Below are 23578 nucleotides of genomic sequence, written 5' to 3'. Positions count from 1 at the left end.
TGGGAAGAATATACACACCAGCTTCTGGATGGTGGTTACTTCTAGGGAGGAAACAAGGACAGCTTTAACTCATCACCCCCTCTCCCAATACTATTGCGTTATAGTTGAAGTACAATAAACTGCATGTATATATACACAATTTGATAAGTTTTGATAGATGTGTATACACAGGAAACCATTATCCCAGTCAAGATAATGAACATATCCATCCCCACTGTAAGTCTGCTTGTCTTCTTTTGTAATCCAGCCCTGTCTCTACCCACAGCCCCAGGTAGCTCCTGAACTGCTTGCTGTCAGTCTAGATACTGCATTTTCTGACATTTTGTATAAGTAGAATAGTTACAGTATAAAATTCATCCATATTATGGTTATAAATTGCTTGTTCCTTATTGCTGAGTAGTATTTCATTATGTGGATACACCGTGGTTCATTTATCCATTCACCTATCAGTGGACATTTGGATTGTTCTAACATTTGGGTCCAAGTCTCTGTGCAAATATGTTTTTGTTTAATTTGGACTGGTATCTAGAACTGGTTGGATGTGGTAGGTATGTATTCAACCTTTTAAGAAACACAGTGGCTGCACCCTTTCACACTCCACCAGCAGACTACGAGTACTCCAGAGCTCCACGTTCTCGTCCACATGTGGTGTTGGACAGCCTGCTGACATTTATCCACTCTGACTGGTGGTGGCAAGTGGTTTGGGGGAGGGGGTGACATTAAAATCCAGCTTCCCTATTTTTCATTGGAAAAAATAAGAAAGGAAGAATTGGTGACATTGGGTCCATATTCCTGTGTGACAGCAGGTGTCTAGAGCATGGGACTCTGAGCATTGCAGCAGGCAGAAGGGTCATGTGCTCCCATTTCTTCTGGAGCTATGACGACTGTGTCGTTACCCAAACATTAAGGCCTGGTGCCAGTAGGCGTTTATTGTTTATCTGACAGTAGTGAGAGATTTCTCTCTACCCATGTCTTTTAAGGAAATTTTTCACTTAAAAAAAGAAACCCTAGCTGTTTTGTTTTGCTTTTGCTTTATTGATAATATGACATACTATGGAAAAGTATGCAAATCACAAATTGTATACACGTTGAATTCTCACAAAGTGGATACTTTTGTGTAACCAGGTCAAGAAATAAAACATTGTCAAAGCCCCATCTTGTCTCTTCCTAAACAGTAATCTACCCTCAGTCCTCCCAGAGTTAATTACGGTCCTGATTTCTATCACTGCATTAGTTTGAACCACCCAATAATATTGCTGTTTTTATAGGTCAGAAATTATTAAATAGTGGCACTTTCATATAGTTCAACCCAAGGTGATGTGTTTCCATTTATATACATGGGATTATTCAGTATATATCCTTCTGTGTGTGAATTCTTTAGATCAACCTTATTTTTGTGTGCTTCATCTCACAATGTTTAGAAGTAGTTCCTATTTATTGTTGTATAATATTTAATCCATGAATGCACCATATATCCATTTACTATTGATGGATCTCGGTGTTGTTTCAAGTTTCTGAATTTTGCAAGCGGTGCTGCCATGAATGTTTTTGCATGTGTCTTTTAGCATGCATGTGCACGCATTTCTGTTGGGGGTAAGGCTGGGAGTGGAATTGCTGGATCGTAGGTATGCCCTGTGTTCAGCTTTCCAAAATGCCGGTCTCTACTCCCACCAGTAATGTAGGAGTGAGCGCACGTCCTCCTCCACAGTTGCTGTTGTCGGCCGTAAAGGCGTAGCCATTCTGAAAGGTACGCTGAGCTATCTCATTGTGGCTTTGATTTGTGTTCCCCAGATGACTAATGAAGTTGAACAGCTTTTCATATATTTATTTGCCATTGGTTATCCCCCTTCTGTGAAATGCTTTCAGGTGTTTTACCCATTTTTCTTCTGGGTTCTCTCTTGGATCAGAAAGCTTATAATCTGGATATAAGCACTTTGTTAGTTGTGTATGTTGCAGATCCTTTCTCACTTTTGTGACTTGCATTTTGCTTTCAATGAACAGGATAGAATCCAGGGTAGCAGAATAGTGTATGTAGTTGAAAAAGTTTCATTTTTTTGTGAATTATTGATGAGACTTAATAATATATAGTTAGGTGTTAAAGTGAGAGAATATTTTTATTTCATCATGCTTAGTGATATGTAAATTGAATGGTTAAAACTTAGAATCTCTGAAAATATTCCGTCGTGGTCCCCTCTTTTTGCCTCTAGGAGCTCATGGAACACACGTAGCTAGTATAGCCGCTGGGCATTTTCCAGAAGAACCTGAACGGAATGGTGTAGCTCCCGGTGCTCAAATTCTTTCCATCAAGATCGGTGATACCCGACTGAGCACGATGGAAACAGGCACGGGCCTTATACGCGCCGTGAGTATTGGGGAGGTGTTGCTTTAGAAGAAAAGGGATGGGTAACCGTGGGTAGGTCTAGGTTTATAAGTTGTTCTTGATTTTACTGAGAAATGTTGGACTGTATTTGGTATACAGGACTTTGAGGAAGCTAAAACGCTAATGCAGTTTTAAATTATTTTTATTAAAAATTATTAAGATGCAGTTTTTTAGAAAATACGAAAATATTATACTTCTCATTTCTATTAAGTCCCCCAGCACACTATTTTGAGATACTTTAAAAAAAAACCCACACCGACCTTTTATCCAGCTTGCTCCATCAGTCTAGAAAGAATTTCATTTACAGTCTGTGTTTCTTTTTAACGTATGAATTAGATTTTACTTTAACTTCAGTGATTTTAGAATTTAGTAAGAACCATTCCATTCTGCACATGCTAGTTGTGTTTTTTATTGGCTATTTACTATACTCTGTGTCTCTGCCTACCTTTTTTTGTTTTTTTAAGTTTTTCAACTTAAAAGTTGGAAGTAACAGATATATTTGGATTTGAAATAGAAGATGATTGGTTAAGAAACTGGGATTCCATGCCTTTATTTTACTGGCTGATCTTTGTATAAATTGCTGCCTAAACTAGACTCTTCATCTCTTTAATAGATGATAGAAGTCATAAATCATAAGTGTGATCTTGTCAACTACAGCTATGGAGAAGCAACTCACTGGCCAAATTCTGGGTGAGTGTTCTCGGATACTTGTGAGCCGTAGACTTTAGCTGATGGAGAGTACGGAGTGTTTTTATAACTGGATTGTACACCACAACTGAAAACGAGCAGTCCCATGGTTAGATGATAGTGTGTATCTCGTGGACCCCCGGCCCCTGTTCCCACGGTCCTGTCTGTGATGTCGTGATTCCCTCCTAGCCAGGAAGACTCACCGCCCCATCCCTCATTACAGCTCCTCGTTGACAAGCAGCCTGAACTCTTCCAGGTGTACTGACCTGACAGAATGCTAGACTTGCTGCAACCTGCTGATCTCTTCAGTGATCCCACCTGACCTGCTGAACTTATTATTAGTTGGATACTCAGACTCACGTTGCATTTTAAGTTCGTGAGCAGGAATCTCAGATGGTCACTCAGCATTGCCTTCGATCATCTGCATTTACTCTTTCACTCCTGTATGGTCATTTACACCTTCTTTTCTCCTCGAAGACCTTCAGCGACCTGTCCTTTCTTCCTTTAGCTAATGTTCTTACCTCTTTCCCAGAGAAGATAGAAGCCCTCAGAGGGGGCTCCTGACCTTCCTACAGCCTATTCTGACCCCACCTTCTCTGCCTTCCCTTCTTGTGTAATAAATGAAGTGCTTGGGGGGTCGTCTGTGTGGCTCAGTTGGTTAAGCATCGAACTCTTGGTTTCAGCTCAGGTCATGATCTCAGGGTCATGGGATGGAGCCCCGTGTTGGGCACTGTGCTCAGCACAGAGTCTGCTTGAGATTTTATGCCTCTTTCTCTCCCTCCACCTCTGCCCACCTCCCATCCCTATTCCCCCATCTGGTGCTCACCCACGTGCATGCACACACACTCTCAAATAAATAACTGGATAAAATCTTTAAAGATTAAAATAAATGAATAAAGTAAATGAAGTGCTCAGGGTTAAAAGTCACTCAGGCACTGGCTGTCTGGTTGCCATTTCCTCTCCTTAAAAACTACTCCCAGACAGACAGATCTCTTCCTTTCACACTGCTTTCCCTCACTTCTCCAGCAGAGCGTGGTTGGTTGGTATAGTCACCGTTGCTGAAGCTCCTTGGTGCAGTTTGATGTGTGTCACATGACCCCCTGCCTTCTTGTGTCATGGTGTCCTCCTGCTGCTAAATTCAGCGGCTCAGCCTTGAACTCATGTTACTTCACCTTTTTTTTCTTCACAATAATAACTTTGAAATGACTTCATTTAGAGTGTTTACTTAGTGGTCACCTCTCCCCCATTCCCACTAGGCCATCCATATCTACCTGTCACCCAGTTTCTGAAGCTCTTTAATAAAGCTCTGCCAAGATGAAAATTTTACCAAGCCAGACCCTATAGTTTGCTGTTTTCAAATAGCTCAGTTTTCCCAGATAATCAGGACTAGGTTTCTTGTGACACATCACTTTCCTGCCCTTGTGACAATCACCCTGTCATCCTCACTCATTTCGTTTGTGAACATAAACTTGCCCTCTTCTCTTGCCTCAGTACCTTTTTTTACCTAAGTGTATTTCTTTCTTCCTTTGATGTTCATCCTTTTAAGGTCATCTTTCCCTAATGTTCTTCCCTTCCCACTCAGGATTGTGGCGTTCTTGGCCGTATGCCTTTTTTCTATTGACTGCATTTTCTCAATGGTCTAACTTCATCTCCTTTATTTAATACCAGTACATTTCTTGTTTGCTGTCCAGTTCTAATGAGACCCTGTATTTTAAATCTTACTCTGAAGTTCTCCCTATTTCCTTAGTTCCCCTTCACCTTTGCCACTAATCATAAATATATGTAGGAATCCCCTGCGGAGTCATTTCTAAATACATTATATTAAGAGGAGGGTGGAAGACAAACTCTCTGTTTCCCCACTAGCTAATCAAATCCCTTCTATTATTGCAGTATTTGCTTTTGGGCCCTACCTATATTCCACGTTGAATCTGGCATTCTTCCCACACTGACCTTTGTCTCATGACTCCTTCCTTACACTAAAATCCAGCGGAGGTGTGTCGCTTGGCTTGGCTGTCATGTTCCACCAACGGTGGATGTGCCAAAAGTTACTCAACCACACGTTCTAACAGTATTTTGGTATTATACACACCGAGAATAAGGCTAAGCATTTATAGTCTGCGAATGTCCCTTGCTTCTAATGCACACCTCTTCCTTTTAGCCGCTGTTTGAGTTCTACTACTAAGAACCCATCTTTTAGTTTGGTTTTTATGAAAACTGTATTTAAAAATCTCTTCACAGTATAATAATACATGTCTTGAAAAATGGGACTGTTTTCTATCTCAAAGAAATTCTCTCTGTGTTTCAGGAGAATTTGTGAAGTAATCAGTGAAGCAGTGTGGAAGCATAACATCATTTACGTTTCAAGCGCTGGGAATAATGGTCCATGTCTTTCTACGGTCGGCTGTCCGGGTGGAACGACATCCAGTGTCATAGGTTAGCTTCCTGCTTGAGAAATAGACTTGTTTAAAAACAAGCAGGGAATCTGACGTTAATTGTAACTCTGCTGTATGCAAGCCCCTCTGGACCTTGAGTGTGTGCCCTCAGGAAGGCAGAGTCTGGCGGAGAGCTGCTACCCTGAGGCGGGTGGGAAGAAGTGGTGTGAGGCAGGCACAGGGGCAGTCTGGCTTAGCAGAAGTGCAGGTACTTCTGATTCAAGAATCCAGGTGAGGCTTTCGGAAAGAAGCGTGGCAGTGAGGATTTCGATAGGTAGAAATGAGCAAGGAAAGGCTTTTCCAGACTAAGTGAGCAACATAAACACAGAGACTTGCTTCACTTTTTATTTATAGTATATGACTGCTTATTTATAGTATAGTTTCCTCCTTTAATTTCTCTTGGGTCATGCAGAGAGAATCAGATGTCAAGAAAGGGAGCTTTATTAATGAGAAGAAAAGCAGTTGAAACACATTTATTCTATGAACGTGGCTTCTCTTCCACCGTTCGGTCTGTCGGGTATGATGTGGTCTTGTCTGTTTCACTGCACTCGATGGGGAAGATGCCCCTCAACAAGAGTTAAGGGAGATCAAAATGAGTTGCATACATAATATGAAAATGATAAAATTAGCTGTAGCTCCCAACTTGTGCGAAAACACCCACAAAGCGTAACACCCACCCCTGTTTTTTAATACAAGGCATGAATGAGGAGGATAATGAACTCAGAGAACAAATAGGTCATAATTGATGCCTAGAATTTTTTCCTTTGTTTTTAAATTTGAGATCAGTATAAGGCTAATACCTCTTAACATTTGTAATTGGATGCATGACAAGAAACGCTGTTTGGTCCCAAATGATTTTTCTGATGTATACATCATTAACCGCTTGAATGTATACATATTATAGTTATTATTAAAGGCATACAGATATTGTATGTTACAGATACATAATAATATTTGGGTATCCAAGTTTAGAAACTGGTCCTTTAAAAAATTTAAATAACCGTGATCTTAGCTTATAGGGCATACTTTTATTTATAGCTTCTAAATCTCAAGCAAGGTGTAGCTTGCTTTGTGTAATTTAAAACCTCTTGCTAAAGTAATTGTTAAATCGTGTGTTGAGACAACAGTGCCTACCAGTAATCTGTCCTTTGTATTTCGGTTCTCTAGATATTTTAAATACACAAATTAAAATGAAACAAAATAGAACTGAAAGGTACTTAAAGATCAAAATCCACCCCTCTGCCACAGTACTCGGTGTTTTGGCATTTTCTTATCCCCAGACTCACTGAAAAATTTAAACTACATTTTACAAGTGATTACAATTTTTTTATAACAGTGGCAGCACTGTTAACCTGAATCCTCTTAACTCACATATTTTATCCAGTCTTCTATTCTGCATGTATGTATGTTGTAAAGAATTAGGAGCTGGCCGACCTGGATTCTAAGTCTTTTCTCTGCCAGTCACTATACGTTTAGTACATTTTTTCAGCCCTTTCTAGGCCATTTCCAGATTTCTAGGATGAAGAAACTGAGTTTGATCCCTGTAAGTCTATGAATTTAGAGCCTTTTTGACTAGTCTGCCTTTACATATTTATCTGGAAGACTGCAGCATGTTAAATGTCTTTGCTGTTTGCTCGTTTTTACAGCCATTTTGTGGAAGAGGGATACTGCCAACTTTATGGGTAGAATTTTGGATACAATGGTCATTTAAAAATGAAGGCAAACTAATTCCGTTATTTTCCTAAAGTTATATTTTATAGTTTAAAACAAATTTCTTTTTCTTTTACACACAGTTTTAGGTATTTTTTTGTCTTTAATCTACATGAGAATCCTGGTAGGTGTTTTTATATTCAAAACCAAAGCACCTAGTTTAATGTCTGCTACATAGTAAACTTTCCTTGCTTATTAAGTTTTCTTTCTTTCCATTTATGAACAAGGACTGTGGTACAGGGTGATTGAGTGATTTACGCACGGTCACATAGCTGAGTGAACAGTGGGTTTAGAATTAGGATCTAATTTTATGTCCTTTTGTTCATGATGAAATTCATCCCACAGGTGTTGGTGCATATGTTTCTCCCGATATGATGGTTGCTGAGTATTCTCTGAGAGAGAAATTACCAGCAAATCAGTACACATGGTCTTCAAGAGGCCCCAGGTAGGTTGAGAGTAGTACACGGGTCTGTTAAAACTATTTTGTTAAACTACATGGTGGGAAGGGACAAAGTTTTGGTAACTTTACCAGGTACTTTTTGGTTTTTACTTTTCAACTTTTTCATTTTGAGAACAATCTAATTTCAGGGAAACATAATTAAAGGAATAAATTACAGATATTTTATTGTTAGATGTATGACACAACTGTTCTGAGTATAAGATTAGAAAAATTGGGGACACCTGGGTGGCCCATTTGGTTTAGTGTCTGCCTTTGGCTCAGGTCGTGATCTCAGGGTCCTGGGATCGAGCCCAGCATCGGGCTCCCTGCTCGGCGGGGAGTCTGCTTCTCCCTCTCCCTCTGCCTACCACTCCTCCTGCTTGTGCGCTCTCTCTCTCTCTCTCTCTCAAATAGACAAACAAAATCTTTTAAAAAAAAAAAAAAGATGAGAAAAATTGGTTGGAATCAGGTCAAATGTGGTAATGCCAAATTAAATCCTCTGAATTACAGATATCTTCCTACTCTTTCCTAGATAATTTCTTCTTAAAAAATAAACTTATTTCAGTAGTTTACTATAACTGTTAGTGAAAGCACTCAGGCTATAGGTCTCCATGTGGATTATCAAGCCTTTCCTGTATCATCACCATATACTGCCCACATCAGCCCAACTAATTGGCCTAAAACTCCACATCTGAATAAGAGTGGCCAGGATTCAGAGTCAAAGTTGGCAAAGGTTTACATGTTTTATATTCAGTTAATAAAAGTACTAATTATTAAACTTATTGATTCTCTTCTAAAATTGATTTTGAAATATTTTATGTACAGTCAATATAAGCACAAAGTAACAAAGAATGTTTAAACCAGCCTTTGTTAGTCTTATTTGCCCGTAGAACATTTAAAGAATTATTTCAAGAAAAATGAGTTCATTGGGGCGCCTGGGTGGCTCAGTCGTTAAGCGTCTGCCTTCGGCTCAGGTCATGATCCCGGGGTCCTGGGATCGAGCCCCGCATCGGGCTCCCTGCTCCGCAGGAAGCCTGCTTCTCCCTCTCCCACTCCCCCTGCTTGTGTTCCCTCTCTCGCTGTGTCTCTCTCTGTCAAATAAATAAATAAAATCTTTAAAAAAAAAAAAAGAAAGAAAAATGAGTTCATGAATGGGCACCTGGGTGGCTCAGTTTGTTAAGTGTCTGCCTTCGGCTCAGGTCATGATCCCGGGGTCCTGGGATGGAGCCCCACGTCGAGCTCCTGGCTCAGCGGGAGTCTGCTTGTCCCTCTCCCCCTCGCCCTGCTTGTGCTCTCTTGCTGTGTATATTTGTGTCTCAAATGAATAAATAAAAAAAAAGAATCTTTAAAAATGAGTTCATGAATTATGGGGGAAGCTTGGTTTGCAAACCAGTTATTCTAGGAATTGAGAGAATTTGTTCATGTTTACTGTGCTATAAACATGGAATATTATTGCAAATATGTGGTTTAATTATTAGGGTATAAAACATTGAGTAGTGATCACTGAACGGGGCATATTTTGTGTACTATTTGAAAAATCCTCTTTGTCAGGAAAGACTGTCAGACATACAGAATTTACTTGACTTCCTGGTGTTTACAAGTATGGCATATTTCTTAAAGACGGATTACCAAATACTGTCTACATAAGCATGTTTTAAATTTTTATTACATACTGCATTTTAGAAGAAAAACATCACTAGCTTTTTTAAGGAAACTTATATCATGTTTATGTAAAGTTTTTTAATAAGGAATATGAAAGTTATATGTAAAGAAAATTTTATTTGTATATTTATTATTTTTTTTAAGTAGGCTCCATGCCCAACATGGGACTTGAACTCACAGCCCTGAGATTGAGTCACACACAGCTCTACCAACTGAGCCAGCCAGGCACCCCCCAATTTTTTTTTTTAATAAAAATTATATTTACATATCATCGAATCCTTTTTATTTTTTCTTTTTAATTTTATTTATTACCTTATGTTAATCATCATACCTTACATAATTAGTTTTTGATGTAGTGTTCCATGATTCATTGTTTGCATATAACACCCAGTGCTCCATTCAGTATGTGCCTTCCTTAATACCCATCACCAGGCTAACCCATTCCCCCACCCCTCTCCCCTCTTAAAACCCTCAGTTTGTTTCTCAGAGTCATGGAACCCTTTTTTAGAGCACTTAGTAAATGCTTTGTGATTAATCACTAACAGAGTAGTGTAAAATGAATAGAGAGCAACAGGGGGTAGTCAATTAGAATTTATGACTCTTACGGTTACAAGATACCACGTGCTCATTGTGAATGTTGGTAGACAGTATAGACGGTGCAAAGAAGAAAGTAAAAATTACCCTAAATCTCATTGTCTGTGATGTGTTTGGGTGACATTTTGGTGCACATTCTTTTAGTCATTGTCGTGTGCATAAATGGGAGATCACAGTATTCAGGCACCTTTGTAACCTTTTGTCACTCAATAATACTGTATGAAAGTCTTTACAGGTCAATATGTCTTTAACAGTGTTTATTTTAAGATAATCACTAAACGAGGTGCCACCAACCCATTTCAGGAGGGGGATCTTATTTACATTGAGTTCAGCTCTCTGAAAATTTGAAACCAAAGTGCACTAGTATTCTTAGCCAGTAATAAGAATAGTCCAGTCAGGGCACCTGGGTGGCTCAGTTGGTTAAGCGACTGCCTTCGGCTCAGGTCATGATCCTGGAGTCCCGGGATCGAGTCCCACATCAGGCTCCCTGCTCAGCAGGGAGTCTGCTTCTCCCTCTGACCCTCCCCTTCTCATGCTCTCTCTCTCAAATAAATAAATAAAATCTTTAAAAAAAAAAAAAAAGAATAGTGCAGTCAGTTGGAGAAGAGTGGTAGAAGGGAGGGGCCAGCAGCTTCTGTGGTGAACTTTCGGCCACTCTTCCAGGGAAGACGAAGGTAGCGTGTCATCATGTTATTCCTTTACTTGGGGCCGGGGACAGAGCTTGTGTTGGGTGACTACATGGCGATGAACTATGTGTACGTTATCTCATTACCCTATGGAGTCAAGAGCCCTCAACGAGGGGCCCCATGGACTTGAGCCATACAGTGTGACAGCTGTGAGTCACGTGAGGTTAGTCTGCATTGAGATAGGCTCTAAGTGTGAGATGTACATGAGATATTTAAGACTAGTACGAGAAAGAATATAAATTAACTCGTTTATTTCTACTACTAACATACTGAAATTATATTTTGGATATGTTGGGTTAAATAAAATACATTATTAAAAGAAATTTCACCAGTTTCTCATTAGCTTTTTTTAAATGCAGCTTTTGGAAAGTTTTAAATGCCCTCTGGGGGTGCCTGGGTGGCTCAGTCGGTTAAGCGGCTGCCTTGGGCTCAGGTCATGATCTCAGGGTCCTGGGATGGAGCCCCATGTTGGGCTCAGAGTTCAGTGGGGTGTCTGCTTGTTCCTCTGCCCTTCCCCCCGCTGAGCATGCGCACATGCAAGCGTGTATGCTGTCTCTCTCAAATAAATAAATTAAATCTTTAAAAAATAAATAAATGCCCTCTGTGTCTCACATACTTCTATTGGACGAGGCTATGTTAAACTTTAGATAAAGGCAAAGCTTCTACTTGTTGCAGACAAGAAAAAAGTGCATTCATCAAGGAATCTGAGCAATGACAATTTATTTTCCCTCCAGAAAGATACCTGATACCTTTTGCACATAATCCCAGATACATACAAACACACCAGATTTTGCCCACTTTTAAGGAAGATAATTGCTACATAACGGGGAAACAGCTGTGCTGGGTATTTTTTTTACAACTGATTCCAATACTGCAAATTATCCATGGTATTGTGCTCTAATCTATTTGACTAGTGGCCTTTTTATGAATGCCCGTGTTGATCCAGTTCTCACCATCGTAAGCAGACTTTAATGGCTTTTCGTTTAGTGCTGATGGGGCCCTCGGAGTAAGTGTCAGCGCGCCCGGAGGAGCCATTGCTTCTGTTCCCAACTGGACGTTGAGAGGAACTCAGCTAATGAATGGGACGTCCATGTCTTCTCCTAATGCGTGTGGGGGCATCGCCCTGATACTTTCAGGTAAGGACATTGCTTAGTGCTCTACTTGGTCTAACTTACTCTTGTTTTCAGTTTATAGCATAATACGAAGTCAGGCAGTGGTCACAAAAAGTAACTGAATACATTTCTCTTACTTTATTGCAGACAGATATTTGTGTTTTCTGAAGTTCTCATGGTGAGAAAATGTGGAATTGGTCATGTCCTGGCTCAAAGTAAAGTTTAAGATGGCGAATAATTGTGTGATAATAAGGATTTGAATGTGTATTCATTCATTCAACAAATACATTTATTTGCTGTTAATGACTCTCAAGCATTATTTTGGCTCAATAGTACCTGCCCCTGTGGAATTTATCATAGCTGTGGGAGACAGACTGTAAATAGAATTTAAAATTAGTTTATATTACACATTAAAGGGTAATATTGCTGTGGGGATAACTAAAGTGGGAAGGGAGGTGGGAGTTTCTGGGGTGGTGTGCCAGAGGCTCACGGTATTGATCAGGTGGCATTGGCATTGACTGGGACTCAGTTACCGTCACCAGGTTGTCACAAAGCTTCCTCCTTAGGAGCGTTCCTCTCATGAGGTCCCAGGACTCTCTGCCTTCATTTCTAGTTCTCTTCAACCTCACCACATCTCAGGGTTGCTCCAGCCTCCCGTCCTTGTACAGCTTAGTCTCTCTGCCTAGAATTCTTTTGTGCCATTTTTTGGCCTTGCAAACTCCCGTACATTCTGGTAAGATTCGACTCCTATTCCTTCCCCTCATAAAGCGTCCCCTTCTTTTGGATTCTCACTGACAAAATTGGCCACTTTTTGATTCACTCTTCAAGATTTTATTTATTTATTTGACAGAGATGGCGAGAGCAGGAACACAAGTGGGGGAGTAGGAGAGGGAGAAGCAGGCCTCCCGCCGAGCAGGGAGACTGATGCCGGCTCGATCCCAGCACCCTGGGATCATGACCTGAGCTGAGGACAGACGCTTAAGGACTGAGCCACCCAGGCACCCCTTTCTCAATTCACTCCTAAAGCAGCATACTTTCATGTTTGTTTTGTTCCGTTTCTTAACGTATTATAAGTGCGCATACATTTGATGAACTCTGGAGTGGATAGGAATGCAGTATTACTCTTTTATCTCTAACAACAGTATTCAACACAAAGTTGACAAATTGGTGGCTTCCATACCCTTCCCACAGAACAGTCGTTCCCAGCCTGGCTACTCCTGGCATCACCCAGGAAGCTTTTAGTCAGTATCAGTACCTGGGATTCAGTCTCAAAGATGCGGAATTAATTGGGCTGTGGTCAGGCCTGGGCATCTTTTTTGCTGGTTTGTTGTAAGTTCCCTTGGTTTCTGTAACACAGCCAGGTTGATTAGTATCCCTGGCGACCATATCGTTTGACCAGCAGTGTTTTAAGATTTAAGTAATCTCCACACCCAACGTGGGCCTCAAACTTACAACCCCAAGATCAAGAGTCACGTGTTCTACCATCTGAGCCAACCGGGTACCCACTTGACCAGCAGTGTTTTAGAGAAAATGTCATTCGAATGCCTTCAGGTATTTGCTTCACACGTTTGCATCACCTTCGCAGAGTGCACACTCGTGCCCTTGCATAACGGGCACACCTCGATTTTTATTGAATGAGATCCTTGCGTGATGCTAGCAGTTTGAGTTAGGCTGTTGTAGTTTAGTTTTTTCAAAAAGATTAAGAAACGAGTGTTGAAACACAGGACCTTAAAGCCAGAGAATGTACGTGTTCTCTGTACTGGTGAGGGGAAGACGGTTTCAAGTAGCAAACTCTCTAATACTCCTTTCTTGCTTTTGCTTTTTCACATTTCAGGTCTGAAAGCTAATAACGTTAACTACACGGTTCATTCAGTCAGAAGAGCTCTAGAAAATACTGCAGTAAAGGCTGACAATATAGAAGTATTTGCCCAAGGACATGGTATTATTCAGGTAGTGTTGTTTGTTACGAAAGCTAGATTAATCATTAAGATACGGTCTTAGCTATTACTGGATAACATTTCCTGTTGTAACAGTGATTGAGTTTATCTAATTTTTCGTTATATGATCATAATAGTTTCTGAACTGGTAAGCAAAGAGGATATGAAATCAGATTTTGTAGTTGAGACAAATTTGTTTCAGTAAGAGAGAAATACAGTAAACCTAAGTCATATGGAGGGTAGAAATTCCAGGCGAAGATGGCAAGGGCAAAACCTGTGAATCTAATGGCGTATGGAGGAGTGCCTGATTTTGGTTACTTGGGACGAGCTGAGTGAATCTAGAGAGCGGAGTTGGAGGTGAGTGGTCGGGCTGGTGCTTTGTCTGAAAAGGTAGACTTGCCCCCTCATGTGGGGTTACCACGTAGTTTAGAGAGGCGAATGTAGAAACCAGCTTTTTGCCTGTACTTTTTTTACAACTGAAATCAAATTGGTAATTTATAACGAAATGTTTTCTTGACCGAACCATTGATATTTTACTGTTTGTATTCTTCTAATTAGGTTGATAAAGCCTATGACTACCTCGTTCAGAATACATCATTTGCTAATAAATTAGGTTTCACTGTTACTGTTGGAAATAACCGCGGCATCTACCTCCGAGACCCTGTTCAGGTGGCTGCACCTTCAGATCATGGCGTTGGCATTGAACCTGTGTTTCCGGAAAATACCGGTTAGTAATAAATGGACAGTAAGCCGAAGTGCTCACATTTGTGGTTTGAATGAATACTGTCGTATGAGAGAAATGCCATTTGGGTTAATGTTCTAAAGAGAAAACATGAGTTAACAATAATATTATTTTAAATCATATATATTTTAAGGGGGATGGATGTGATAGCAAAGCAGGGATCCCAGTATCGTCGCAGCTCAGCCTGGTGACCACTGAGGAAAACAGTAGCCTGGGCCTCCAGTGACCCAGGGTTTTATCGAATTGTGGATAGTAAAACATCCAGTTCCTTTTCTTTACCACTCTTACTACTTGGGTGTAAGAGAGAGTTTCGGTTGGAGAATGGGAAGTAGAAGCAGCCAGGGAAAACCGCAGCTCAAGGAGGTGTAAATGAAGTAGTCACCACTGTGTACTTGGCATCTTCCTTTCAGTCAGATGCTGTTATCTGCATGCAGTAATGACAGATATTCACGAAAACGCCTTATTTTAAGGTTACAGCCATGTTGGATAAAAGTGTGAATGGATCACAAGTGCCCTAAGACGTAGGGAAGGTTCTGTGACTGCTTTATTTAAGCTGTGTTTTGGAAGCCCAGGCCCTAGTGCATTTTACAGCTGATTAAACTCATCTGCTAGATTTTATGAGAAGATAGAACTTTTTAAAATGGAAGAAAAGGAAAAAAGTACTAATCTTTAATTTTTGGTCTTTTTCATGCTAGAAAACGCTGAAAAAATATCCCTTCAGCTTCATTTAGCTTTAACTTCAAATTCATCTTGGGTTCAGTGTCCCAGCCATTTGGAACTCATGAATCAATGTAGACACATAAACATACGTGTGGATCCCAGGGGCTTAAGAGAAGGATTACATTATACAGAGGTATTGGTGCATCTTCAGTGCTACTTTCTGAATACTCTGAAATGTGTGAGAGTGCCCTGTGTGGTGGTCTCTTTCCGCATTGGTCTGAAGTGGTCAAGGGTGGGTATGCATGCATTTGTTTAGGCTATTTGCTGTTAATTATGTGACCCCACGTCAGAAAATTGGCGTGAACTTGTGTTTAAGACCTTCACTTTTTTTTTTTTTAAGATTTTATTTATTTATTTGACAGAGAGAGACACAGCGAGAGAGGGAACACAAGCAGGGGGAGTGGGAGAGGGAGAAGCAGGCTTCCCACGGAGCAGGGAGCCCGATGTGGGGCTTGATCCCGGGACCGTGGGATCATGACCTGAACCGAAGGCAGACAACGACTGAGCCACCCAGGCACCCCAAGACATTTACATTTTAATGTTAGATTAACTTACTCTGTGAATAGATTTCACTTTTTTTTTTTTCTTTTTCTCTTGTAAAAGTTTATGGTTACTGAAACTTACTCTTTTTTCAAGGTATGTGGCTATGATATAGCATCCCCTAATGCAGGTCCTCTGTTCAGAGTTCCAATCACTGCAGTTATAGCAACCAAGTAAGTAACAAGTTACCAACAGCTTACTGTTACATGGAATTTTTTAATGGCTATTTATGGAAATAGTGTGAACTTTTAAAGGATGAATAGACCAGAATCAGGTAACTGGGCTTTAGTTCTGCTTCTTGCTCACAAAATTCAAGTGCGATGTGGTCTTTCTATTGCTTGTTGACTGTGAGAATCCCCGGTGGCATCTCCCGTGCCCTTTCCCTGTGCCAAAACTCCCCTGGGATGACAATGCCCCTGTCTGATCCATCTGCAGTATTGGACAGTATTACTTCGTCCCTTCTTCATCCCTCACCCGCCTCCACCGTCGCACCCCCTCTGTGGGATCACTGTTTTCTCTGGTTCTTCCACTTCTCCTGTCACTGTTTCCAGACTCTCCCTTCCCATCTTGTCTTTTACCCCAGAACCGAGGAGCTCTGCTCCCGTCGTACTGCTTCCTGTTTAAGATCTGTTGGTGGCTCTGCCCAGGATCATGCTCTCTAAAATAGCAAACAGCAGTGCTTCAGAGCCAGCATTTCCCGTCACCCCATCTGCGGTACAGACTTTAGCCAAGACGTTGTTAGTTTTGGTTTACCCCATTTGACTGTGAGCCCACTGAAGACTCAGGGGCTGTGTCCTACAGGTTCCTCTGTGGTGCCCATTATACAGTATCTTCAGAACAAAACAAACTGTTCAGTAGATGAAGGACAAGGTTGAGATGAGAATTCTGGAGACAACGGAGAGTTCTCAGTTAATAGTTTGTACTGAGTTAGTTAACTGGTAAATAATAAGTATGCAGCAGGTCTCAGCCCGTAAGAAACATAAGATGAGATTCAGGAGATAAAAAGTGACACACACACGGAGAAATTGCAGAACACTTAAATTCTCAGATTTTCCCTGAAGTCCAGTAGGAAATTAGACAAGATAATTTATAAGATTCAGGAATCAGCTGAGACATCATCTCCTTCAGGAAGCTTTTCCATGAACCACCTATCTTTTATGTCTTTTCCACTAACACTTCTGTCCACCCAGAGCATATTATGTTAAATGTTTCTGGTGGTTTTTCTGTCCTCCTGAGATTGGCCAGGGCAAAGGAAAATGTATTCAGTGTATTTGTAGCTCTTAACAACAGTGCCTCGTATATATACTGGGCGCTCATTAAGTGTTTGTCATACCGACTAAAATTTGTCCCTTGCATATTCTTTAGGTCTCCATAGTAGAAAATTACACATTTGACCTTTATGTGTCACTGGTTTCTTACAAAAATGCTATGGAAATAGTTTTCTTCTTTCCTGTGTCATGATGGCGCGGGGTATTTTGGAGCTATATAAGGAGTTTGATACCAGTCTCAGAGCTATAAGACAGAATCAGTGACACAAAACATCACCTTTGATTTTAATATTTAAGACTCATGATAGTTCAGATTCTAATAATAGGGAAATCCTGTGAATGAGGGAGCTGTAAATGTGTGTCTTACAGACAAATTGTAGCATAGACAAGTAAAAAGAAAAATCATCTACACTGGGCTATCCGGAACTTACCACCGCTGACATGTTGCAAAAATGAGATAATGTTGTGCACACTGTTTTGTAACCAACTTTTAAATCCCTGTGTTTGTTTCTGATGAACTATTAAAATCTAGAGTACCAATGGGCTTATAATATAAAGCCTCTCTGGGTGACAGCATCACATTTGGCCATTTATTTTTATTTTCAGAGTAAACGAATCGTCACATTATGATCTAGCCTTGACAGATGTACATTTTAAACCTGGTCAAATTCGAAGGCATTTTATTGAGGTTCCTGAGGGTGCAACATGGGCTGGTAAGTAACATTTGAGTCTGTCCTGACCACTTATCTTTATGTACCTTCTATCTCTGCTAGGATTGTGACCACAGAAAGTGTGTGTGTCTCTAATCCACGCTTTTGTCATAACAGTACAACATCTGACACCCTAGATTTGCTGTTAGGTTTGAAATATTGTTAAGATCTCATACTATTTTGCACTGTTGACACATCAGATCATTCAGGCTATCTTAAGACGTTTTAACATTCAAGATTTTAACTTAATTTAGAATAATACCGTATCTGTTAATGATTAGAGTCAGAATTGTATTGTTGAACAACTCTGGGCTACCTAATTCTTACAGGGCCCCATGGAGTTGTCGAACAATGAGCTTTGATAAAATGTACACTAATAATACTGAAGGAAAATCTATGGTTAATTAATATTGAATCTAGTATCTTTTCAACGGTAAATGCCAGTAATTACAGTGCTCTAATTATGATTTGTCTTGGTTGGTATTGAAAATAATTAGGTTTTTTTTAAATAGGAATTTATTGAATGATCCAGAATGGAAGTAGCTCAGAGCATTCAGCAGTCTTAGATTAGAAATGTGCTGGGGGAGGGGGAGGAAATGGGAAGATGGTTGTCAGAGAGTACAGACTTTCACTTACAAGGTGAATAAGTTCGAGGAATCTAATGTCCAGCAAGGTGACTGTAGTTAACTCTACTGTATTACGTACTTGAAATTTGTTAAAAGTCAGATCTGAAGTAGTCTCACTACCAAAAAAAATTGGTGAATGTAAAGTGATTGATGTGTTAACTAACCTTATTGTGATAATGATTTTACAGTATATATGTATATATCAAATCCTCACAGTGTACACCTTAAACTTATGCAATGTTATTTGTCAATTGTGTGTCAGTAAAATGGGGGAGATAAAGAATCAAAGCAAAAAAAAAAAAAAATGTACTGCAGATGTGTCCTATTTCAAATAATTAGAAATACTGTCCTAACACTAGATTTTTTATTCTTAGCAATTGATTAGGTTCACAGAGCTCTGCGCCCACTTGACCTTGTGAACCAGAGACGTAAGCCTTGCTTTAAGTTCCCTGTATTAGAGTGGGTGTGCATTAGATAAGATGCTGATTCTGCTTCACGGTGATTTTGGTTTTGCCTCCAGCTCGGCCTCAGAATAAAGCTGAGGATGTGTAGTTGATGGTCATACTTTCTAGAAGTAGACAGGAGGGAGAGACTAGGAAGTTATCGGTGAAGTTGAATAAATAGACACGAATGGAATTTAGGCATGATAACAAATAGAAATTTCTAAAATTAAGATTCTCTTTATCAGGAATTGGTTGGTTTTTCATAAAAGCAAGTTTCCTCATAGCAGCAGAGGGGCAAAGGGTTTTGAAAATAACCTGATTAGGAAAATTGTGTCCATCCATGGACAGCTTGCTGTTCCATGGTGTTTGCAGCATAGCAGTTGTTAATTTTAATACTGATTTGTTTATTTTCCTACCCTTTCATCTTGATTAATATTCTGTTGATTCTTTGTTTTTAAGGAAATATGCAGATTTCCTTTGAATATATCATTTTTTTTTTCTTGAGACGTTGTTTTCTAAAAAGTTGGTATTAAGACAATCATATGTCTGTTTTAAATCCTCTCAGTTTAAAACTTGGCTTCCTCCCCTCTCATTTTAGAAGTTACTGTGTGTTCGTGTTCTTCTGAGGTGTCAGCCAAGTTTGTTCTTCATGCGGTGCAGCTTGTGAAGCAAAGAGCGTATCGAAGTCATGAATTCTATAAGTTTTGTTCCCTTCCAGAAAAAGGAACACTGACTGAAGCTTTTCCTGTCTTAGTAAGTTTTAATTACCGGTTTGAAATCCCAAAAATGATTTCGTTTTTTATTTTTGGTATAGGCTAAGACTCAGTATTTGAATTTGATTTTATAGTTTGTATTCAGACTGTATTGGGGCTGAATATTCTATTAACGCTAAATAAACAAAGTAGGAAGGTGGGTAGTCTCAGTGGGGTACCTGAGACCAAGTTGGAGGTAAATAGTAATCATTTGAACTCTTCAATAAATGTAGTCAAAGGAAGGTGCTGGTCTGCTAGATTCTGATGGCTTATACCGTGGAGCTTGATTGGAATTGTTTCCTCATCACACAGGAAATTACTTCCTTATTTAAGATTTTTCTCCTTGTTATTTTATTAATGCCCAGCCGTGAAGACTGCAGGAGGCTGTTTTGCCGTGTAGGTGAGGCCGCTGCTGCTTTCCACCGGAATGACCTCCGTGTGGCAGGTCCCCACCCTCCCTGGGCTGGGGTTCTTCCTCCACAAAAGCCGAGTGGACTGATGCTCTTTCTTAAGCCTGCTGCCTCGTGTGTTCACGCGGTGATAGCGGCCTTCCTGGGTCTCTTAGGTCTCCGATGCCGGCTGGTGCTCTTGTCTGTGCTAGTGTCCTCTGACCCACCCGCAGACTTCGTAACGTACTGGTTACTAGAAAACCTAATTTAAAACTCAGCACTAAAAATGGTTTTTGTTTTTAATTTTTTTTTAAGAGGGAGAAAGATGTAAGTGACCATAATTTCATTTTGCTTTGATGGCCAGGCAGCTCTGAGCCTGAAACTCAGCTGCGGGTATTGACTCTGTAGAGCTGTCCCACGCCTTTTCTTATCATTGTTCTTGCCATTTTTCCTTTGGTCTGAAGTTTTTATTCCAGTTTGTTTTCACTATTATTTTGTTGTGTGTGCTCCCAAAAGCTGCCTCCGATCTTCTATGACAAGCACCGTAGGAGTCTGAGTAGATAACTGTGTGTTTAAACGCCTGTACTCTGTCTTTGCAACTGTAATTTTGTAACTCCACACACGGCTGTACAAAAAGCTAGAATTGCTTTAAAACACTATTTATATTCAGTATTTTGAAAGAAAAGGAGAAAAGGGATTTACACATTTGTGATTTTTATTGTTCTTTACAGGGTGGGAAAGCAATTGAGTTTTGCATTGCTCGTTGGTGGGCAAGTCTTAGTGATGTCAATATTGATTATACCATTTCTTTCCATGGAATAGTGTGTACTGCTCCTCAGTTAAACATTGTAAGTTCCACATTTCCATCATTTTTAATGTCAGTTATTTGTGTTATTGAGAAATAATTCACTGGTTGGATTTAAATGTTAATGGTCAGATTACTTGTGGTTCTGAAAATAACAGTCATCTTTGTTCATGAATGCTTATAAACTTTGCATTAGACAAGTTTATTTTAGGTCCAAATGTTTAAAAATACGGTTTATTATCAATAAAGCTTGAGAACCTAATTGGATAAATATTCTTTGTAGCATGCGTCGGAAGGAATCAATCGTTTTGATGTTCAGTCCTCCTTGAAGTATGAAGATCTGGCTCCCTGCATAACTTTGAAGAGCTGGGTCCAGACCCTCCGGTATCATTTAGTGTTTCAGGGCTACAGGTGTTGAGCATTGGCATGGTGGGAGTGGGGACATCTCTTACACTCTTTGAAAAGAGTCATCTTTTTAAATCATCTGAGTGCTGGAGATGAAAATGCAGTTTCTGACTTCGCAGCCTAGGAATCCTGGCAGCTCTCTTAAGAGGCAGCCCCAGCAGTAGCTTCGAGCCTTAAGTAAGCGATGTATGTGATGAAGCTCTCAGTGTGGCACCTACAGGACCCCTCCTGTGACATGTGCGTTGCCATCTGCAGTTTGTGGACAGGAGGGTGCACGTCAAAACCTGTCCGTCCTTAGCACTGTTAGCAGTTATTGCCCTAATATTGGGATCTGATTATGTTAAGAACTGTTTGTTTACATTTGAAAATGTTTCCATAATATTGCAAATTTTAAACACTACGTATTGCTGAGGTTCAGTCAGTAAAGAACTCTATAAGCTGATGATTAAAATATTATAAAATATACTGAGAAGGACAGAGTTTAGGAATGCTTATTGTCACTTTTATTGTACTGTGTAATAGATTTTTTTGGTTATAGTTTCCTTTCTCTCAGTAGATGAACTCCTGAATCAAATTACTTACACATTTGTCTAATTACAGCCCACTGAGTGCAAAAACAAAACCTTTAGGATCACGAGATGTTTTGCCAAATAATCGTCAGCTTTATGAGATGATCCTGACTTATAACTTTCATCAGGTAAGTGTTTAAAGTATAACCTCAAAATGAACTTTTTTGTTCATGAATCATAAAGTCAAAAACAGAAAGACAAGCAGTTTAGTATATATGTATGTGTGTATATGTATGAAATAGAGTCAAATAATTAACACTGGTTAATTTGAAATTATTCTTTGGGAAATTATAATCTCTGATGGTCCAAGTACTATTTGGGTCTGAAGTCATAAACTAATTTAGTGGTGACCTGGCCTTTGAGCCGTAGTTTCTGTATTCATTGATACCTGTTCAGTGGTTAGAGGTCTCATCAGCGCCAGATGCTGTCTGATTATGAGAGTGGGTCTGATTGCTTTTCTCTGAAGCAGGCGTTAAAACAATGAGAAGTCAGAATACCTCTTGGGTTGAATGAGCAGTAAAGGTAGTTGAGACTACTGTAAATATAGAATCTTAAGAGTTTATGTAGGATCAGTAAGATTTCAGCGAAACTCTTATTGAAGCATAATATGAATTTGGTTTTAATGTTCAGGAGATGATTGATTTCAATGAATTGTCAAATTTCAGTTTTATAAAGTACTTAGAGGTACTGAAGAATATATAGTATTCATTAATGCTTACAAATAGCTAGGTTTGTATTTTTAAAAACTTGTTAAAGAAAAATACCTTTAATTAGTGCCAAAATATTGGATGTTCTGCATTTTTAAAATTGGTTACCAGAGGAAAATATTTTTAATACTTGTAATGTAAAAATCTCATCAACAGCAGTATTACACATCTGCATTAGAAATCATATAAATTATATCAAGTAATTATTCTTTTTTTTTTTATATAGCCCAAGAGTGGGGAAGTAACTCCAAGCTGCCCACTACTTTGTGAACTATTATATGAATCAGAATTTGACAGCCAACTGTGGATTATATTTGACCAGAACAAAAGACAAATGGGTTCAGGAGATGCCTATCCACATCAGGTATAAAACTGGCAGTGATTTTTAGAATTAACTGAGGCTGTTTCCTGAACTAATGAATCTCTGATTTGCTATTTATGGTAATTTTTGTTTTTCTGGGTTTGTTTGGAGTTTTTTTAACGCTATAGTTTTGTATTTAGTTCTTTGACATACCACTAGAAGCTCAGTTAGTTGTCTTATTATAAAACAGACTATGACAGCCTCTCAGCCATGTAGATCTGCTAAATCAAGTTTTGGGATAGAGGAGGGCATGAATGATGCTTGCGAACACTAGCCAGCGTAGCCTTTTTTTTTTTTTTTTTTAAAGATTTATTTGAAGGGGAGGGAGCAGAGGGAGAGAGAAACCCAAGCAAACCACACGGTGAGCACAGAGCCCAACACAGGGCTCGATCTCATGACCCCGAGATCAGGCCCAAGCTGAAACCTAGTGTCGGACGCTCACCGACTATGCCACCCAGGCACCCCTAGTGTAGCTTTTTATTTTAATTATTTCTTCTTCCTGCCCACTGCTTCCACACATCTGATGGCTGGGAGCAAATCATCTAAGATAATATGAGCACCTTGAAATGATCCCGGGTCTGAACTGGATGAAAAGCACTATATAGCAGTGCCAAGTGTTATTAGAACTTTCAGATTTATTTCTTCCTGAGACAGCTGTGTACTCAACACAGTGTATGCCAATCACTGTGCTTGGCACTGTTGTATTAAAGGGAGAAAAACTTAATCATATAGGTTTTTTTTGTTTGTTTTTAAGATTTTATTTATTAGAGTGAGTGAGAGAGAGAGCACAAGCAATGGGGGAGAGGAAGAAGGAAAAGCAGACTCCCCACTGAGCAGGGCTTCATCCCAGGACCTTGGGATCATGACGTGAGCCAAAGGCAGAAGCTCAACCGACTGAGCCA

The 23578-nt window shown here is 39.8% G+C and overlaps 1 protein-coding gene across 5 annotated transcripts in view; it reads left to right on the top strand.

The window, feature by feature from the left end:
* The window catches only part of TPP2 (tripeptidyl peptidase 2), a 70514-nt gene that overhangs the window by 25174 nt on the left and 21762 nt on the right, over window positions 1–23578 (top strand). For all 5 annotated transcript variants that reach the window (XM_021695938.2, XM_021695937.2, XM_021695935.2 and 2 more), the window contains exons 7-21: window positions 2208–2362; window positions 2994–3070; window positions 5373–5500; window positions 7555–7654; window positions 11578–11726; window positions 13537–13652; window positions 14198–14366; window positions 15077–15234; window positions 15738–15814; window positions 17516–17622; window positions 19287–19441; window positions 20561–20677; window positions 20918–21018; window positions 21640–21736; window positions 22542–22679. In XM_021695938.2, coding sequence (XP_021551613.1) covers window positions 2208–2362; window positions 2994–3070; window positions 5373–5500; window positions 7555–7654; window positions 11578–11726; window positions 13537–13652; window positions 14198–14366; window positions 15077–15234; window positions 15738–15814; window positions 17516–17622; window positions 19287–19441; window positions 20561–20677; window positions 20918–21018; window positions 21640–21736; window positions 22542–22679 — 1844 coding nt within the window. The remainder of the gene's footprint in view (window positions 1–2207; window positions 2363–2993; window positions 3071–5372; window positions 5501–7554; window positions 7655–11577; window positions 11727–13536; window positions 13653–14197; window positions 14367–15076; window positions 15235–15737; window positions 15815–17515; window positions 17623–19286; window positions 19442–20560; window positions 20678–20917; window positions 21019–21639; window positions 21737–22541; window positions 22680–23578) is intronic.

Source organism: Neomonachus schauinslandi, chromosome 3, assembly GCF_002201575.2.
Source record: "Neomonachus schauinslandi chromosome 3, ASM220157v2, whole genome shotgun sequence".
Taxonomy (NCBI): Eukaryota; Metazoa; Chordata; class Mammalia; order Carnivora; family Phocidae; genus Neomonachus; species Neomonachus schauinslandi.
This window is presented reverse-complemented; position numbering and strand designations above follow the sequence as displayed.